General features: G+C 42.6%; 2 protein-coding genes across 2 annotated transcripts in view; both read right to left on the bottom strand.

The window, feature by feature from the left end:
• Positions 1-4,428: 4,428 nt before the first annotated feature.
• The window catches only part of Rnf8 (ring finger protein 8), a gene marked incomplete at its 5' end in the record, with an annotated part of 37,561 nt that continues 22,632 nt past the window's right edge, over positions 4,429-19,357 (bottom strand). Inside the window, 4 exons of the mRNA XM_015487345.2 lie at positions 4,429-4,907; positions 10,234-10,438; positions 12,782-12,889; positions 16,296-16,385. Coding sequence (XP_015342831.2) covers positions 4,891-4,907; positions 10,234-10,438; positions 12,782-12,889; positions 16,296-16,385 — 420 coding nt within the window. The remainder of the gene's footprint in view (positions 4,908-10,233; positions 10,439-12,781; positions 12,890-16,295; positions 16,386-19,357) is intronic.
• LOC107143866 (40S ribosomal protein S25-like) lies at positions 14,621-15,125 on the bottom strand. The gene has a single exon (XM_048805228.1). The coding sequence runs from the start codon at positions 15,047-15,049 to the stop codon at positions 14,627-14,629; it is 423 nt and encodes a 140-aa protein (XP_048661185.1). The 5' UTR covers positions 15,050-15,125; the 3' UTR covers positions 14,621-14,626.

The following is a 19,357-nucleotide window of genomic DNA, read 5'->3' as shown; positions in this document are numbered from 1 at the left end:
AATGCATTTATATGTATTCCCCAGAGGACAAGTTCAGCGAGTGTGTCCATCTTCTTCAATGCTGTAATCCTAGTATCTAGCACAGTGCCTAACACGTAGTAGGTGTTCAATAAATATCTGGGGAACAAATGTATGATGAGAACTCTTCCCCTCCAGCAGGGGTTCAAAACCTAAGGGCTTCTAAGAAGGGCCTGGATAACTGTAGAAGGGAAAGGGAAAGCGAGCAGTCCTGTCCCTTCACATTTGGGCATCTGAAGGGGAGATAAAGGGGAACTCTATTTCACATTCTAGAACTTCAGGATCTGGGCCACAAGGGTAGGGAATTTTTGGTTTTGGTACTGGGGATGCTTTACCACTGAGCCACATCCCCAGCCCTTATTTTTATCTCGAGACAGGGTCTCCCCAAGTTTCTTAAGGCCTCGCTAAGTTGCTGAGGCTGGCTTTGAACTTGTGATTCTCCTGCCTCAGCCCCTACCGTGCCACTGGAATTACAGGCATGCGCCACTGCTACTTGTAAGGGCTGCACATTTGGAAACAAATCATGTGACTAGGTAGATTCACAAGGTTGGCCCTCAAGCCCCACATCATGACCTTTGAGTTGAGGGTAGCTGCTAGCTCCAGGACATCGTAGGGTCACCTGAGCCTTCCTCATAAGTCCCCTAGGTGTCTGCCTGCACCGACCGCGATGTGCAGTGCTGAGGGCCCAGATTTGCCACAGAGGTGCCCTTGAAGGACCCTGGCTAGAGAGAGGCAGAAGCCCAGGAGAGCCTGAACTCTCAGGACTGGTCCCTACATCCCAAGGGGAAGTCAAAGGAGAGGACTGAAGAGGTTTGGGCTGCACAGGCCCCTCCGGTGAGAAATGACAGCTTTGGACATGAGCCGGGCTTCAGCATCGCCGCAGACTCTGCTGCCTGGAGTTTGAGGAAAATGAAAAAATATTCCCCCCTCTCTTAATTTCTATGTCAAATAGAGCCGATCGTAGGATTCATCAGAGACCAGGTGGGATGTGTGTCAGATAAACACACCTGGGGCACCCCAGGTTGCCAGGTGATCCTCAGATGTGGGGTAGAGAGACTCCAGCTTACAAAGGATGCAAGAAATACACAGGCAGCTGAAGGGAGCTGCCCCTCACTCCTTGGCACCCCTGCAGTCGTGGTGACTGCCTGGTCGGTCACTCACAGAGGAGGAAAGAGCAGTAAAGAGACAAGGCTCCGAGGTAATGAGGGAATTTAGGTCTTCCCATGAAAACAGCAGCTTCCAATCAGAGAAACAGACAACAAGTGTCAAGCCACCAACCTGCAAAGGGCAAAGTCCCCACCTGGCACAGTCTGATGGTTGGGACAAAGCGAGCCGAGAGGTAGAATGAGCCCTTTCTAGGCTAACGTGACCAGATGGCTATGGGACACCTGCCACTCACTGCAGAGCCCCTCATAGAAGCTGGCTGCGTGCATCTGCTTAATGAAACCCTCTCCGCCCAGGGTCTCCAAGCCCTGCTGTAGTGACTATGCCTTTAATTAAAGGCAGAACGCACAGCAGGGGGCTCAGCTACACTGCAGTAGTTTGGTGCTGCAAGGCAAAAAAGTTACCATGAATTTTTCTAGGCAAGCAAAATGCGGATGACACTTATTATCAGATATGTCTCCAGGAAAAGAACACTCTGTAGTTCAGAGGAAAAAAATGCTAGTTTGGGTTAATTTTTGGTTTGTGTCTTTTAAACACAGAATATTCTTACTTGTTTAGGAGTAATGCAATAACTGGGATGTAATTATTTAGGCCTCACTTTGCTATACTTTAGAGATGGAAATACATTTAGAGATGAAGAAATCAAGGCTTCAGAGAGCTTAGGTAACTTGCTTGAGGTCACACAGTTATAAACAGCAGGACTGGGATGCAAACCAGCTGGTCTGGCTTTTACATTTTAAGTTTTTATGTATTATTATTAGTAGTAATATGTCTTTGAGAGGTTTGTTGTTTTGGGTATCAGGGATTGAATTCAGAGGCACTCAACCACTGAGTCACATCTCCAGCCCTATTTTGTATTTTATTTAGAGATAGGGTCTCACTGGGTTGCTTAGCACCTTGCAATTGCAATTGCTGAGGCTGGCTTTGAACTCACAATTCTTCTGTCTCAGCCTCTGAGCTGCTGGGATTACAGGTGTTCACCACGGTGCCTGGCTTGTTGTTGTTTTTAATAAAGCATGGCACACTTGAGAGCGACGGGGCATCCTGAAAGGAGTAGCTGCAAATTGGGGTTGGTCCGTTTATGAGGTCAGTCTCTGCAGATGACCTTCAGGTTCAAGTCACAGTATTTAAAGAGAGAGAGAGAGAGAGAAGAGAGAGAGAGAGAGACAGACTGACTCTTTTTTGTAGATGGACACAACACAATGCCTTTATTTATTTTGTGTGGTGCTGAGAATCAAATTTGGGTCCTGCCCGTGCTAGGCGAGCGCTCTACCACTGAGCCACAATTCCAGCTCTAAGTCACAGTATTTTTAAAGGGTCTTTTCTCTAATGATGGATGTGCACGGGTGTCCACTGTAGCAATGTTTTAACAGTAAAAGCAACCAGACTTTCATCAGAAATAGACTGGAGAGCTGGAGGTCAGCTCAATGACAGAGCATACCCTGCATGAGGAATGGAAATGGGTTCCCAGCACACATACAAAAAAGTAAAATACAGGCTGGAAAAGTAAATCATGGGGCAAATATACAATGAAATAATAGGCAGCAGTAACAAAGAGCAAATCCTTTATGTACTGACATGGAACTACTGGCCAGCTATATCTGAAAGAAAAGCAAAGTACAGAATACTACAGAGTTTATCCTCTGTGTAAAAGAAGGGCAAATACCATGCACGTGTTACCTGTTTATTCAGAGAAGGTCCCTGGAAGGGTACAGGAGAAACTGTAATACTTGTTGCCTCTAGGGAGGAGAGGGCCACTGGGGATAAGAGTAAGAAGTTTTTCACTCTGTGTCCTCTTGTCCTTTTTAATTTCAAATGATGAAACCATATTACCTATTCGGAAAATGTGATATATGTCCTCTTAAAAACCAATGAGAATATGTGAACTTAAAACAGAAAAGAAAAAAACTAATACGCAGCCATGCAATCATGTCAAACACGTGCAGAGAAATAAGAAGTCCCTACATGAAGAAGGGAACAATCTTCTCCTTCTGTTCTGTTTTTTTTTTTTTTTTTAATTCTTATGATGTGTTCATAATAAATACTTTATATGCAGTTTTTCTATGTTTAACCTTATTTCCTCTTTGGCTCTACCAGTATTCTTTCTTTTGGTTTCCTTTCTTACTTCTTTCAGTGTGGGAACAAACCCAAGGTCTCAGGCATGCTAGGCAAACACCTGCTCTACCCCTAAGCCACATTCCCAGCCCTGTACCAGCATTCCAGACAGTCATTCTGGGCAGAAAGATGGATAAGAAGACCAGAGACTCCAGAATCAGAATTTCATGGTATATTCAATAAAGCACTCCCACCATTCCTAAAAAGTTGCCAAGTCAGTCGTTTTTCAACATTTTATGAAAATACATGTTGTATAAAAAACAAAATAGAAAGGTTCTTAGACAGTAAAAAGTGAGAGGGAAGCAAACCATTTGATGACACAAGTAGTTTCACAATTCTACTAGAGGGCCCTTACCTTCAAATGACTACTCTTCAACTTCCTGTGTTTTTCCTTCATTTTCATCACAAGTAACCAAGGACACCACAATCTGTCCTAAGCGTCTCTCTCCCAAACATTAAAACTATGGGTTTTTTTCCTTTTTTTTCTTCTGTTTAAAAAGGGGAGGTGGACCAGGTGTGGTGGTATACAAGTGTAATCCCAGCTACTCAGGAGGCTGAAGCAGGAGGATTGCAAGTTAGTGGGACCCTGATTCAAAAGAAAAAAATAAAAATAACTGGGGATGTAGCTCAGTGGTAAAGCATCCCTGGGTTCAATCCCAACTACCAAAAACAAAACCAAAAACCAAAAACCAAATACCCCACACACAAAATGGGGGAAGCAGAAAGGAGACACTTTTTAATTTTTAAAAGATGAGGAAAAACACACAAGTAAAAGTACTAAAACAAAACAAAACAAAAAAAAAGAAAGAAAGAAAGATCCCTGCCCCTGAGTTCATGACATTGGGAAAACAGACATGGAAATGTCTTCAGAACACCAGCTGAAGGCAAGGAACCTGAAAACAAGTTAAGTAGTAACCAGACTCTGAAATGAAAACAGGACAGGACAGAGGCCCCCTCACGTGGCCAGGGTCTTGGGCTTGGCTTCTCAGGCTGAAATTCACTTGAAGTCTATCATCTGCTACAGTCACTTTCTTGGTTGTGATCTATGAGCTGCCAGTGTTTACTCGTGAGACTCTCTGGGAGCTGGAAGGGAAGGAAGGTAAATACGCCAAAGCTCAGCTGAGCAACCGATAGGTTTTACATTTTATTTCCAAGAAATGACATCTTGTTTTCACAAAGAAGAGAGAAACTAGACTGTCAAAAACAGGCTGCCTTTAGGGGCGGCATGAGGTACACCCAACTGTCCAAAACGAACATCAACTGAGTGCTTCTGAGGTATCAAAAACAACAACAAATTAAAAAAACAAAAACAAAAAACAGAACTTAAATAACCCATCCAACATGTAGTGAAGCAGTCTGTTAAGTACCCTGAAGCACTTGGTGCTATGAGTCCTGGTAGTGCTTCAGACGACGATGGCAGCAGAGCTGGCCATCACGGAGGCGGGTGACGCAGGGCTTCCTAACTCAGTCTCTGTCCCACGTGGCTTCTCAGATGACCTCCAGAGTGGCCCGAGTCACACCCAGAGACATTCCTCAGGAACATCCCGAGCTCCCATCGCCTTGAAGTCTTTCAAATGTCCTTCACGCTGGTCTTCAGGACAATCTCTTTGCTTGGGAAAGAAAAAAAGAAATAAGGAGGAGCCCGCGTTCTCTCCCTCCTCCCACAGCAGGCAGAAGGAAGGAAAAACACAAGTTGGATCATGTCACCCTCTGCTCAAAGCCAGTGACCAGCGGCAAGAGGGGCTGAGGACTGAAGTTACTGCCGTGGCAGCAACAGGGTCCCTCTGGGCCAGCAGGTTCCAGGCTTCACCTTTTTTTTTTTTTTTTTAATGTGGTGTTGAGGATCGAACCCAGTGCCCCGCGCATGTCAGGCGAGAGGGCTACCGCTTGAGCCATATCCCCTGTCCCAGGCTTCACCTTCAAGAAAACTGCACTCACTCACTGGGGCTCCCCACAACCAGACTCCCCTCTCCTGCACTGGCCTCCGCAGGGCTTATTTAAAGGTGAGGGGGCAGGCAGTCAAGGTTAGCCCTTGACCTCTCTACTCTAGCCAGGCACAGTTCCCTCAAATTCAACTGTCTACAGCCACTTCGATGTTTATACCTGCTCAATTCACAATATTAAACTGTGGAGCCAACCTAGATGCCCTTCAATAGATGACTGGATAAAAAAAACTGTGGTAACTATACACAATGGAATATTACTGAGTGTATAAAAGGAGAATAAAATCATGGCATTTGCAGGTAAATGGATGGAGCTGGAGAATATCATGCTAAGCGAACTAAGCCAATCCCAAAAAAACCAAAGGCCAAATGCTCTCTCTGATACGTGGATGCTGATCCATAAGGGGGGCAGGGCACTGTGGGGAGAATGGAGGAACTTTGATTGGGCCAAAGAGAGGGAGGTAAGGGGAGGGGGACTGGGGGCAGGACAGGTGGTGAAATGAGACGAACATCATTACCCCAGGTACATGTATGACTGCACATCTGGTGTGACTCTATATCGTGTACAACCAGAGAAATGAAAAGTTGTGCTCCATTATTGTACAATGAATTGAAATGCATTCCGTTGTCATGTATAACTAATTAGAACCAAAAAAAATTTTTTTTTAAATTCAACTGTCTATGCATTTAGAGTTCAATGAAGGAGGGTTAACAGTATCCAGGAAAGCCACTCTCCTGAGCTGTGGAAGCTTTTCCAGGGACTAGCAGGGAAGTGGTAGCTTTTGGTGAAAGGAAAAAGACCCTCTCCACTGAGCACAAAAGTCAGGGAACCTGGCCTCCTTATGGAAGGATGGCTCTGGAATCACAAGGAGTACACCTCAACAAGGAACCTGAAGTCCTAGGACTCTCTGGCTGCTGTTTCACATGGTCCAATTAATGTCACAGCTGCCCTCCACTAAGCACCGGGAGGACATTCCTGTGACGCCCTTTCCATATCACACTGCATACCTAGATGTCAGTTATGGGTGAGGAGGGGAGGAAGCTAAACAGAGGACGATCCCATTTTGATGACAAGAAAAGGATAATAGTAGACAAAAGAACAGAGAGGGAAAGGGGGGGTGGTATTAGAAAAATAAAACCTTTGAGTAACAAGATCATTCATTTTCTATCCCATGATACATTTTTAAAAATCAAAACTTCCTAGAGTAGTGTTACACACTATTTCAGTGCGTGCATGAGAGCCATTTTCTCTTGGGTGAGTGTGGTCCTATACAAGGCAGGCAGTAATACTTCATGCATATAATTCTGGATTCCCTCAGAACAGGACTAGATAAGTTAAAAGGCCCTATTAACAAGTACTCTCTCTGGGTGGGTACAGTTTGCCAGATAACCATATTGCTGTCACTCCCTGAACATGTCAGCAAAGGAGGATGGGAAAGATCAGGAAGATACTTCAGAGTCTGACTCTGCCAGCTGCTCCTGTCCCATGTTTGGACCACTCTCCTCTTAACATCCAGCAACCTGGACAGAGCTGTGGGCCAGGTGCATCTTTCCAGAAATCTCCAACTCTGGAAGAGCCTCTGTCTCAGAGTCATAAAGGGTGTGGTTCACTCTGTAGTTCACAAAGGCCGCAGTGTACTCTAACCAGTAACCTCAAACCAACATTTTGGTGTCAAGGGAGAAGGGGCTGTGAAACCGAAGCACAGGCTGTCAGCCCGGGCAGTCCATGGGTGAGTGCAACCCCGCCCAGGGTCCTGCCACAAAGTAAGAACTAATATCACCAAACATTTGCCAATCGAGTTTCTAGATCCTAAATTTGATCCTTTTTAAAAATTCCCATGCACAAAGGATTAAACCAGCTTTCAACTGGCCCTAGAACATGCAAGGAGGATTGGTATTTGAACTGAGAATTTTGTCTAAACCCCATACTGCAGCCCCGTGAAGCTGCCTTTGGCACATCTTTCCCTAAATAAGGTTTTAGAAACTTCTATCTCTAGAGAAAACCTCAAAGCTGCATTCACTGTGATAACTACAGAAACTGAGATGGTTGCCAGAACTGTTCTCAGCAAGCGCATGCAATAGGAGAGGCTGTTTCTGTTTCCTGTGTAGCCCCTACGGTTACCAGAAAGGGCAAGAGGTAACCTCTGGAGAGAAAAGCGGGATTTGGTACTTTCTCTGCATAATGAACTGTGTAAGGGAAACAGAGGTGGACATAGAATATGGGGTTCTTCTTTCCCTTTCCAGTGCTTCATGAAGTCATCTACTGTGCTTGGACTGTGAGAAGGAACTTAGGCAGCAGGCCAAGCCAAGAATGCACATGGGTGTCCCCACCTAGGCAACAACCAGTATACTTCATATGTCAAAGGTCATGACCTAATTCTAATTAAATTTGGATTCCCAGGGCATGGCAAAGAGGGAAGAAAAAAGAAAGTATTTTTCTGGCCTGAGCAGATACTTCCTAAGTCTTGGCTGTCCTGTAAGACTAGCACCATGTAAATACTGTCTCATATGGACACACGAGGCAGGGGTGGGAGACAGGTCACCCCTTTCTCATGCCTCTGTGTTTTGCTTGTGCAGTTTCCTCTGATTGGAAAACAAATCCCCTAGGGAACCTTTAAGGCTCAGTTCAAAAGTCATATCCTCTGTGGAGCTTCTTAGACCTCCACCTGCCCAGGCCAATTATGTGGCCCCTCCTCTGAATTTTCACAGCACTTTTTGCTGTGGAATTCACTGCGCTGTCTATGGCCTTTATCTCCTCCACCAGTGAGTGCTGTGAGGCTTGAGATGAGGCCTTATTATCTCTTTATCCTGATGTCTAACACAGTGGTCCTGTGGGGGATAGGAAGCAAAAAAAGGAAGAGCAAGGGAAAATCACGTGGACCTTGGAGATAAAAACCTGGGGGGGAATCAAAAACCAGTGGGAAACACTGGTTCTAAAGAATGAACGAGCCGGGTGCAGTGGCGCACGCCTATAATTCCAGCAGTTTGGGAGGCTGAGGCAGGATAGTAAGTTCAAAGCCAGCCTCAGCAAAAGCGAGGTGCTAAGCAACTCAGTGAGACCCTGTCTCTAAATAAAATACGTAATAGGGCTAGGGGTGTGGCTTAATGGTTGAGTGCTCCTGAGTTCAATCCCTGATAAACCCCCCCACCAAAAAAACAAGAATGAATGAAGTTCACCCCAACCTCCACAGGTCAGAATATCTTCCTCGGGCACACATAGCTCAGGTACACTCACAGTCCTCAGCTCTGTGCTGAGCTTTCTGGGATCTACTCTGGCTAACCAACCAAGGCTAATTTCATACCATAAGTGCTTGAAAATCAGGGTCAGATTCTTGGCCTGACTCAAAATGGCTAACATCTGTTGAAGGGCTAGAGAAAAGAAAGCAGTGACCGGAAGCTTCTATTCTTAGCAGTTTGGCCTCTAAGATCTTCCAGCTTCTCCAGACTTAAAGAAAAGTACAACCAAGAATCTCATGACCATGGAGTTCAAATGGCCAGGTGGTAGGTGTAAGGGCAGTGAGCTCCCAGGCTCTGGTGGGCCTATTACAGGGAGCCAATTGACATCACAGCACTTTGGCTCTGAAGCTGTCCCAGGAGGTAGTGCTGGACTATTTAAGGGACTGAACATGATAATCACATCTATGCTATTTTAATGCACAATGGATCCTTATTCAATAAGCAATCCTTGTGTTCAGAGCCTAGACATTCTTGAGCCAAAGTCCTGCAAGTCTCAAGCACAGAGGCTCTCTGCAGCCCTTAACAACAGGCTCCAAGTGTGGCGACATCAATTAAATGAGCAGCTATTCACTACAGAAGCATAGTTCATTCAGGAAACTTACTCATCCCTTCCCCGACTCTTTATCCAAACTCCCTCTGACTGTGATACTTGCTGGATCCCCAGATTAACTGCAGGATTATATTTGTATCTTTTTTATTCCTTTGGTACTAGGGATTTAATCCAGGGGCACTTTGCCACTGTGCTATTCCCTCAGCAGTTTATTTATATATTTTTAAAAAATTTAAATTGTAGTTGGACATAATACCTTTATTTAATTTATTTATTCTTATGTAGTGCTGAGGATCGAACCCAGTGCCTCACACATACTAGGTGAGTGCTCTAGGGGAGTGGGGGATAGGAAGCAAGAAGGAAGAGCAAGGGAAAATCACATGGACCTTGGAGATAAAAACCTGGGGGGGATCAAATAGCAAAAGCACACAGGTATCAGTGGGAAACACTGGTCCTAAAGAATGAGTGAGCCGGGTGCAGTGGCGCACACCACAACCCCAGCCCTGTTTTTGTTTTTTTATGTGGTGCCAGGGATCGAACCCAGTGCCTTATGCATACTAGGCAAAGGCTCTATCACTGAGCCACAACCCTGGCCCCGTTTTATATTTTTGAGCCAAGGTCCTGCTGAGTTGCAATCTTTCTGTCTCAACCTTCTGAGTTGCTGGGATTACAAGTGTGTGCCATCACATGCAGCAGGATTATATTTATATCTCTTTAGCTTAACCTTATATCCAATTTGTCTAATTAAGCTGTGGCTCTTATGGATAAGTCCAGTACGTGTTTTCTTCGGGCATTCTTCAAGCTGTGAATCTGTGACTTACACACATTCTACTTGAAACTGTCCACACAACTCAAGGATTTTGCAACCCCTGGATGCAACTCAACTGTACCGAGCAACAGCACCTCCAGTGCAGCAAATGATCTGTTTTCTAATCAGATCTCTTTTTCTCTAATTTCACCACCAAGCTACAATTACCTAAGTTTTCCACTTCTCCAATGTTCAAACAGCAGAGGTTACTTCTGCCTTAATTCTTTCTTACATAATTATCTGAACTTCCTTTATTCTTTTGCATTTCTTCTACCTTGTCCTTAGTTCAAGAATAATCTACCTAGCGCTCTCTCTTCTTCAACAATAACAACCACCTGTTGGCGTTAAGAAGTAAATCGGTCCTCTGTTGAGGGACAGGGATTCTCAGAACCACTCACCTTTTCGTTCCCTAATGAGGACAATTCGTCGTTCTTTCACTTCTGAGCTCAGATTATCCACCATCTTATTAATGCAATTGTCCAGAACCAGGGAGTGAGTTTTGGACTCAATGTCCTTCCGACAAATGGGGCATTCTATCTTCCGCTTCATCCATTCATTGATACAGTAGGAGCAGAAACTGTGGGCACAGTTCAAGGTGACCGCCTACGATGGAATGGGAAGATACGAATCATACTTGTTATGCTTACTTTCTCAAAGCTAGTTTCCAAGGCCAAAAGGAAAGTGGGCTACTGTTCCATCTGGAAGGCTTACAAAGGGTATTAGAATCATCCTTGGTGATGGAAAATTTTAAACTTCTTATTAGACAATTAATTTCCTCCTTTTTCAAAGGCCATAAACTCAGTTAAGGTCCTAGACTCGATCAAGGTCACATATTCAGGTCTCATGTAGGCTGATTTGCCTGTTTTGTTCCACAAACCAAGTTCCACCACTGCCAGAAAGATCAGCCACTTACAAACAGATATCACTGGACATAAGTAGAAGGTATGCGAATGCTTTGATTCAAATACATTATTAATTCCCTTTTAAAAAACAAAATCATGTCTTGCTGTAATCCCAGCAACTCAGGAGGCGGAGTTCAAAGCTAGACTCAGCAACTCTGTGAGACCCTGTCTCTAAATTTAATAAAAGGAGGGGAGGCTGGGGATGTGTCTCAGTGGTTAAGCACCCCTGGGTTCAATCCCAGGTACAAAAAAAAAAAAAAAAAAAAAAAGAAAAAAAAATACCCCAAAGGTGACCAGTGGGGCTAAAAATATGATTCAGTGGTGAAACATCTCCCTACCGTGCCCAGGCCCTGAGTCGATCCCAAACATGGCAAAAAAGAGAAAGAGGCAGGAGGAAATGATCAGAAGAGTAAGTCAGGCAATATGGTGTAAATACAAACCAAGCCAAGTTATTTGTCTTTCCTCTGACTCTGAAGATGCTCCAGGTTGGCTGACACATCACCCATTCCAACCTCCCTTTCCTCTTCCTCTACTGGTGTCCATAAGCCCTGTCAATACAACACTGAGTTTCCCCAAAGTAGGGAATCATCTAACTAGAAAGTGTGGGGAAAATTATGACCTGGAGTCAAAGTGGATCCAGACTAAAGAAACTGGTTTCCTCAGGAGAGATATTTTCAGGAAGCTGATAGATCCTACCTCTGCAAAGACTGCCTGGGAAAATAAAGCAGTGTACATATGGGTTTCCTCTTTATTTATTTTGGTACTGGGAATTGAAGCTAGGGATGCTTTACCACTGAGCTATACCCCCAGCCTTTTTTATTTTAAGATAGGGTCTCTCTAAATTGCTAAGTGTCCTGCTAAATTACTGAGGCTGGCCTCAAACCTGCAAACCTCCCACTTCAGTCTCCTGGGTCATTGGGATTCAGGTGAGTACCACTATATACTAGTCTAAAAAGAAGTGGCATTTAACAACCTGACTACGACATTTGTAGTCTAACAGGAACTGGTCACAAATGGTAGAAATTTATGAAACCAGAAAGAGATGGTGCAAAAATATGACAGAACAAATTATAGCCTTGGAGAGTGAGATTTCATTTTCAAAAGGAGCTTCAGAGTCCTGAAGTGTATTCACTTTAGCCCCTGAATTCCCAAAGTGACCACACATCAAAGACATTTACCACCTTGTTTAAAAGGTGGCATTATAGGCTGGGATTGTGGCTCAGCGATAGAGCGCTTGCCTAGCATGCGCGGGGCCCTGGGTTCGATCCTCAGCACCACATAAAAATAAATGAGGGGCTGGGGATGTGGCTGGGGCTGGGGATGTGGCTCAAGTGGTAGAGCGCTCGCCTGGCGTGCGTGCGGCCCGGGTTCGATCCTCAGCACCACATACAAACAAAGATGTTGTGTCCGCCTAAAACTAAAATAAATAAATAAATAAATATTTAAAAAAAAAATAAATAAATGAATGAAATTAAAGGTATTGTGTCCAAATACAACTAAAAAAAAAAAAAAGGTGGCATTACAAGCCTACTCTTAGCATTGTGCTCATTCGGAGTAAAGCAAGCTTTATTATTTTTTTAATACTTTTTTTTAGTTGTAGGTGAACACACAATATCTTTATTTTTATGTGGTGCTGAGGATCGAACCTAGTGCCTCACGCATGCAAAGCAAGCACTTTACCACTGAGCTCTAGCTCCAGCCCAAGCAAGCTTTATTGAGCAGCTGTGTCCTGTTTGAAATTGTAATGTGGCCCTGTTTTCCCCTCCCTCACCACAAAGAGATAAGGCTTTATTTCTGCTAAAAGCGTTAACTATAATAATAAATATTCAGGGATAAATACAAAAAAGGTTAGTGAAGGGAAAGACAACTACAAAATCAAGTAAGCGGCCATCTCTAGATGTCACTTTGCAATCAAACAGTTATAAATTGCTGAGAGAAAAAAAATCTCTTCAAAATGTTTCCCTTTAGCAGAAGGAGGCTGCATAGTTCATGTTCCACTCAGGGCTGGAGGGATGGGAAGGGGTGAGCCACAGCTCATCGTTACCTCGACGAAGTATTCTGAACAAATAATACACTGGAGCTCATTCTCTAGCACGTCATTCATGTGGCTAAGCACTTCCTCCTTCTGTGCTTGCACCTTCTCCTTTTCTTCCTGCAAAGATACACAATACCATCTGTCATTTGGAAAAACTGACAAGAATGTATAACAGGACATGGGGCAAGGTTCATTGACTAAAGTAGGACTCAAGAGGAGTCTAAATTAAAATTCATTCTGGTGCAGCCACATGAGAATAAAACTCTTTCCTATGAGTTACTGTTTCTCAAGAATTGCTTTCTAATACAGAGCGGTAACTAACTTCCTTTCTTTCCTCTCCTATTTGCTATGGTCTAAATGTCTTGGGGCTGGGTTTGTAGCTCAGTGGTACCCCACTTGCCTAGCATGTATGAAGCACTGGGTTTGATTCTCAGCACCACATATAAATAAATTTTTTCCTAAATTGTCTATATCTCTCCAAAATTCACATGTTGAAACCTATCCCCTATGTGATGGTATTAAGAACTAGAATCTTTGGGAGGGAACTAGGTCATGAAGCCTCTGCTCTCATGAATGGGATTAGCCGTCTTATAAAAGAGGTTCAAGGAAATGTGTTCTCCTTTTCTACCATGCAAAGAAGATATCATCTGTTAACCCGAAAGTAGACCTTCCCCACACACTGAATCTGGCAGATTGGTCAAGAACCTTGGTCTTGGACTCTCAGCCTGTAGAACATGAAAAATACATTTCTGTTGTTTACAAGCTATCCAGTTTATGGTATTTTATTATAGCAGCCTGAGTGGACTAAAACACTATTTTCTTTTTCAGTATCTGCATGATAGCTTGTCTCATTCCCCAAAATTAACTCATCAAAAAAGTGAAGGTAGCAATACTGAAGTATACCAAGTTGCAATTCAGAGGTAATATATAAAAACATCCCAACAACAAAAAACTCACTGGACAAAAAAGAGTTATGAAGACCAATCCAGAGAGGCAGGAAGTTTCAATTAGTTATAAGGTTCCTTGTGTTTTTTGTAGTAACTTCTTCTATAATATAAGGATAATATCTATATTCCCTGAAGGCAGAAGGCAGGAGAGATGGCCTCCTAAAATACTTTCAGGCTCCAAGCTCTATGATGCTTGCCACTCCCTTGTAGAGGTCTCAAGGATAATTTCCCTGTGCTTTTTCCAAGAAGTCAGGCTGCCTATGGACATACATTTTGGGGAGGATCCTAGGCAGGCTCTTTTACTTTTTTTTTTTTTTTTTGGGGGGGTAACCAGGGATTGGACTCAGGGGCACTCAACCACTGAGTCACATTCCCAGCCCTATTTTGTATTTTATTTAGAGACAGGGGCTCCCTGAGTTGCTTAGCACCTCACTTTTGCTGAGGCTAGTTTTGAACTCATGATCCTCCTGCCTCAACCTCCCAAGCCACTTGGATTACAGGTGTGCACCACCATGCCCAGCTCTAGGCATGCTCTTTTGATACATTTAAGACAGTTAACTCATCCCCTCAAACAAAAGCAACAAGAGCCCCTGGGGAGGAAAGAAAAAGCCATTTGGAGTATATTTGAGTAACTGGTTCTTTTTTCATCTTTTATTTTCTCTTCCAATCAAAGCAAAGACTGTCAGGTTACTTAAGGAAGTGACGAGATTCTGGACCCATTTCTAACTAGAATAAAGTTCCCTAAAAACTTAAGAGCACAGGGATTGGGGGATGTAGTTCAGTGGTAGAGTGTTTGCCTAGCATGTACAAGGTCCTGGGTTTAATCCCCAGCACCACAATAAAGAAAAAAAAAGATATGGTGGTTTCTTGGAGGTTGGGGAAGAAGGTACTAGGTGATTTGTTTGTTTTAATAAAGTTTTGTTGTTTCAAATGTACAGTTGATTGGACCTGTTCCTGCATCTTCACCAGCAGCTGGGGCATCTCCACCCTTGGTATTTCTGGTATAAATTACTTGAGCTCTATGCTTTGAAACCAGTTTGATAAGTCCTTTACTGAGGAGCTCCTGAAGGGCTGCCCTGGCCAGGGAACCTCGAATCTTCAGTCTCTCAGAGACCACAGCTGGGGTAATAAGCTTATAGTTGGGAACTTCCTTACAGAGTTTGTCATAAGTAGCTTTGTCAAACAAGACTAGATTGTTGGGCTTGTCCCGAACTTTGCCTTTGGACCACTTCTTCTTTTTGGCTTTGCCCCCAGATTTGTTCACTGGGTCCTTGTCTTTCTTAGCCGACTTTCCGGCGTCTTTCTTCTTCTTGTCATCCTTGGGCGGCATCGCTAAGCTTGGAGAGCAGCAACAGCCACTGGAGCCTCGTCAAGATGTCGCACAAAAAGGGTACTAGGTGATTTGAATACAGGACACGGATATCAAGTCAACTGAAGAAAAAAGAGTCTCTTTCTTCTGCACTCAGCTTCAGGTCTGTATGTGGAGTAGGAAGGGATGCAGTCAGGTATTCATTTCAAGGTTTTAAACTGGGTAACCTGTGGACTGGATCTATCCTGCAGACTTGTTTAGCTTGGTCTTCATGGTATTAAAAAGCACGTATAAAAACCCTAAACTTATATGTGTATTGAAACGTCATGTAGAACCTTTTAAATATGTACAATTTCTATGGTTTTATGCATCAGTTAAAAAATTTAAAACTGTGCCAGACATGATGGGACATGCCTATAACCCCAGCAACTTGAGAGGCTGAGGTAGGAGGATTGCAACTTCAAGGCCAGTCTCAGCAACTTAGTGAAACTCTCACAATTTAGCAAGACCCTGGCTCAAATTAAAAAATAAAAAAGACTGGGGATGTAGTTCAGTGGCAAAGCACCTCTGGGTTCAATTACCAGTACCAACAATAAATAAATAAATAAATAAATAAATAAAACAAAATAAATAAAACAAAATAAATAAAAACAAAAAATATTTGTGGCCAATACTTTTATACAAACATCTGGATTTCCATCTCCTGTGGAAAAAAACAAATATATGACAACACCAACCTGCATTTCTGGACAGCAACAAATGACTGAGCAAAGAGCTGACTCATCAGTTTGTGTGGAAGGCGAGTACCACAGTCCTCAGCAATCCCTACCATGTTTTTATACTCAGGCCCCTTTGCTCACTTTTATTACTGGCCATGGTAGGCACTTAGGTTTATAACCCGATTTAAGAGTTCTACCGATTCACTGAGGGAAGGAATTGCATAAATGCATCAAGATGAACTATTTTTTAATTTTGATTACAATACTCCTTAGTCTGCATTCACCATACCCTGAAGGAGCACCAGAAAGGACTAGAATGCAGGGTGCAAGTACCTCATTCCCAGCACTTAGCTTCTAAACAAGGGAAAGAATTAGATGTTGTCTTGCAAGCAGAGTCCTCTACAGGCCTGAATAATTTTACAGATTATTTCCCCCGAGGCTCGGAGCAGCCACAATCTCTCTCATTCACCATAGCAACCCTTGCACTGTTGAAAATGCTGAGTTGCATGTACTAACCAAATTCTAAACCTCCATCTTCTTTCCAGTACCTTGGTCTGCTCCAATTCTTTGTTCTTAGCTTGAATGATTGTTTCAAAATCCTTCTTACTGCGATTTAACTCTTCCATTAGAGCTCGATGCTGTAGAAACATAATAGATACATAGATGAGCTACACACCTGTTTCCCCCCCTTATAGTCTCTGACTATATCTATATCTATATCTATATATATATATATATTCAGAAATCAATGAATTAACAATTTCAAAATATCTTCTTTCATTCAGAGTATCCCATCTACCTGCTGCTTTTTTCATACAAAGGGGCCGGTAGGGAAGGAAGCTATCAAGTCTATTAGTTTCTCTCCATTAACCCAGCCTCAGTGGCCAACCAAACCAACTGAAAAACTTAACACGGCCTTCCAGGAAGTGTGATTCTGTACCTCTGGTCTGGGGCCCATGAATGTGCATCTTATTAAAGGGTCACTTATATGATTCTGGAAAACCAGTGTGTAAGTACTATGAGGCTACCCAGCAGGAAACTAATCCCCCAATCTGAGGTTGTCAGACCCAATCTGAGGGGGATACTCCCCCAATCTGTATGTCTGAGGGGAAGGCCCCAGTTGGCTTAGGGCCAGCACCCCACTTTCGTTTTTGTCAACAATCTGAAAAGGGAATCTGTGTCTTTTTGTCTATGTCTCTGTTAAGTGTGATGGCATTGTTTTACTTTGGACAGATGCAGTGTCCCAAGTTCCGATCTGCCTTAGATGTGTGGAGGTAACTTTAGATAAATTTTAGCCTGAAAATGTCCCTGGTATGCTTCTCCTGCTTCCCTGAAAGGGACCAAAAGTCAACAGAACTGCCAGCTTTTCTGTTCTCACCCTTTACACCCCTTTGAGCTGTGTTTTAAAAAACTTTGATAAACTTTACTCCCCTTTGTTAAATGGGATTAGGGAAGCAATGTTTTCTTTTCTTCCCGTAGTTGGCTTGAGTGCACCCACTGCAGAGGGAAATGCCTTCTGGGGATCTAAGAACTTTGATATCTCCCTTTTTCTTTTTCTCAAAACTCTGTCCTCATTATTAAATTGGCATTAATTGGCTTCAAGGACAGGAACCGAACTTCCAGTCACAAATTTTGGCACCCCAAAGGGGACTCTAGAGGAGCCCTCGCTCTGCTTTCCTGGGAAGGCCTAGCACTTCAAGCAACTGCATGCGGAGGATTAACTTTTTGACAGCTGACTACTGGAAAGTTAGGAGATATGCAGCGTGCCTGGGATTGGACCTAACCAGAGGAGCTAATCCTGTAAGTAAAAGGAGGGACTGAGGGACTCCCAGCAGTTACCGAAGCCCCTTTTGCTTCGGGGAACTCCCTCCTTCCTTCTCTGCACTGTAAAGATTGCTCCATCTCTGTCTACTTAAAAAAAAAGGGGGGGGGGAGACACTGAATGCAGTAAAACCGCCACACTGAGACCCTTGATTTTACACTTCTGGTTGCCCCTCTGTGAGAACATCTGGTCCACTAGTGTGGACATCTATGGTGCCACTGGTGTAGGAGTCATAATTAAATGGGAGTTAGAAACTTGGGGAGATTTTTCTCTTATCTGGTCTGTTTTAAAAGTTCCTGTCTGTCAGCCGTAGTCTGGAGCTCCTTTCTCTCTATCTGTATCTGTTTCTGGCCCTTTAAGACATGGGCAATAATGTGTTGATATCAACTGTGGAGTCTTTAAACATTGCAGTGGAGATTTCCCCTGCGAAAAGCTACAAGGCCTTTACTATTGTGTTATGTGTGCACACTAGTGTTATGTGCTGTAACAGATAAAAATAATGTCTTTATGAAAATTGGCAGATATATAGAGCACTCATGAAAATTAAAAAAAATGGATCCAAATATCTTTGATTCACGTGATTTAAACGGTTCAATTTAAATTGGGTAAACAGATGAAAATAAAGATGTTTTAAAAATTAAGCTTACAAGTTTTTCTAGGTGTCCAAAAAAAAAAAAAACTAATAAAATGTTGATGTCTATGAAATAATCTGCCTAAATTCAGAAATTTACAAGGATTGTTTTAAAATGTGAACAGAAAAGGAGGCTAACAGATGGAAAAGGGAAATTAGAAGGTTCTAGGTATGGATTTTAATAGAAGGAAAATGTGTTTCTGGATAAGAGAGTCTATGTGATTAAGTAAATAAGAGGGTTTAAGTAAGTGATAAAGCAGGTCTGTGTATGTTGGCTATATAGGTTTAAGTAAGTGATAAAAAAGGTCTGTGTAAGTTTGTCTTTACAATCAGTCATATGTTAAAAGGACAAAGATTTCTCATAACATTTTGTTTTATTAAGTTTTGTTTCTTGTTTCTAAAGTAAGTAATCTTAAAGGAATTAAACAGCTGATTAAACAAGAACTGTTATTTTAGAAAATTGTGCTATGTCTTTAAAAGCTAAACTTGGTTAATATAAAAACATCAATACACCAACAAGACTTAACGATCACTAATATATATGCCCCAAACAATGGTGCAGCTACGTTCAAACAAACTCTTCTCAAGTTCAAGAGTCAAATAGACCACAACACAATAATCATGGGAGATTAACACACCTCTCTCACCACTGGACAGATCTTCCAAACAAAAGTTGAATAAAGAAACCCTAGAGCTCAATAATACAATTAATAACTTAGACTTAATTGACATATACAGAATATACCACCCAACATCAAGCAGATACACTTTCTTCTCAGCAGCACATGGATCCTTCTCAAAAATAGACCATATATTATGTCACAGGGCAAATCTTAGCAAATACAAAGGAGTAGAGATACTACCATGCATTTTATCTGATCATAATGGAATGAAATTGGAAATCAATAATAAAATAAGAAAGAAAAAATCCTACATCACATGGAGAATAAACAATATGCTACTGAATGAACAAAGGGTTACAGAAGACATCAAAGAGGAAATTAAAAAATTCTTAGAGGTAAATGAAAACTCAGACACAACATATCGAAATCTCTGGGACACTATGAAAGCAGTACTAAGAGGAAAATTCATTTCATGGAGTTCATTCCTTAAAAGAAGGAAAAGCCAACAAATAAATGACCTCACACTACACCTTG

Source organism: Marmota marmota, unplaced genomic scaffold, assembly GCF_001458135.2.
Source record: "Marmota marmota marmota unplaced genomic scaffold, marMar, whole genome shotgun sequence".
NCBI classification, from domain to species: Eukaryota; Metazoa; Chordata; class Mammalia; order Rodentia; family Sciuridae; genus Marmota; species Marmota marmota.
Note: the sequence above shows the minus strand (reverse complement) of the source record. Positions and strands in the feature narration are given on the sequence as shown.

Bases quoted from the DNA above. Each gene is read 5' to 3' on its own strand.
- LOC107143866 (XM_048805228.1), bottom strand. From the start codon at position 15,049: ATGCCGCCCAAGGATGACAAGAAGAAGAAAGACGCCGGAAAGTCGGCT.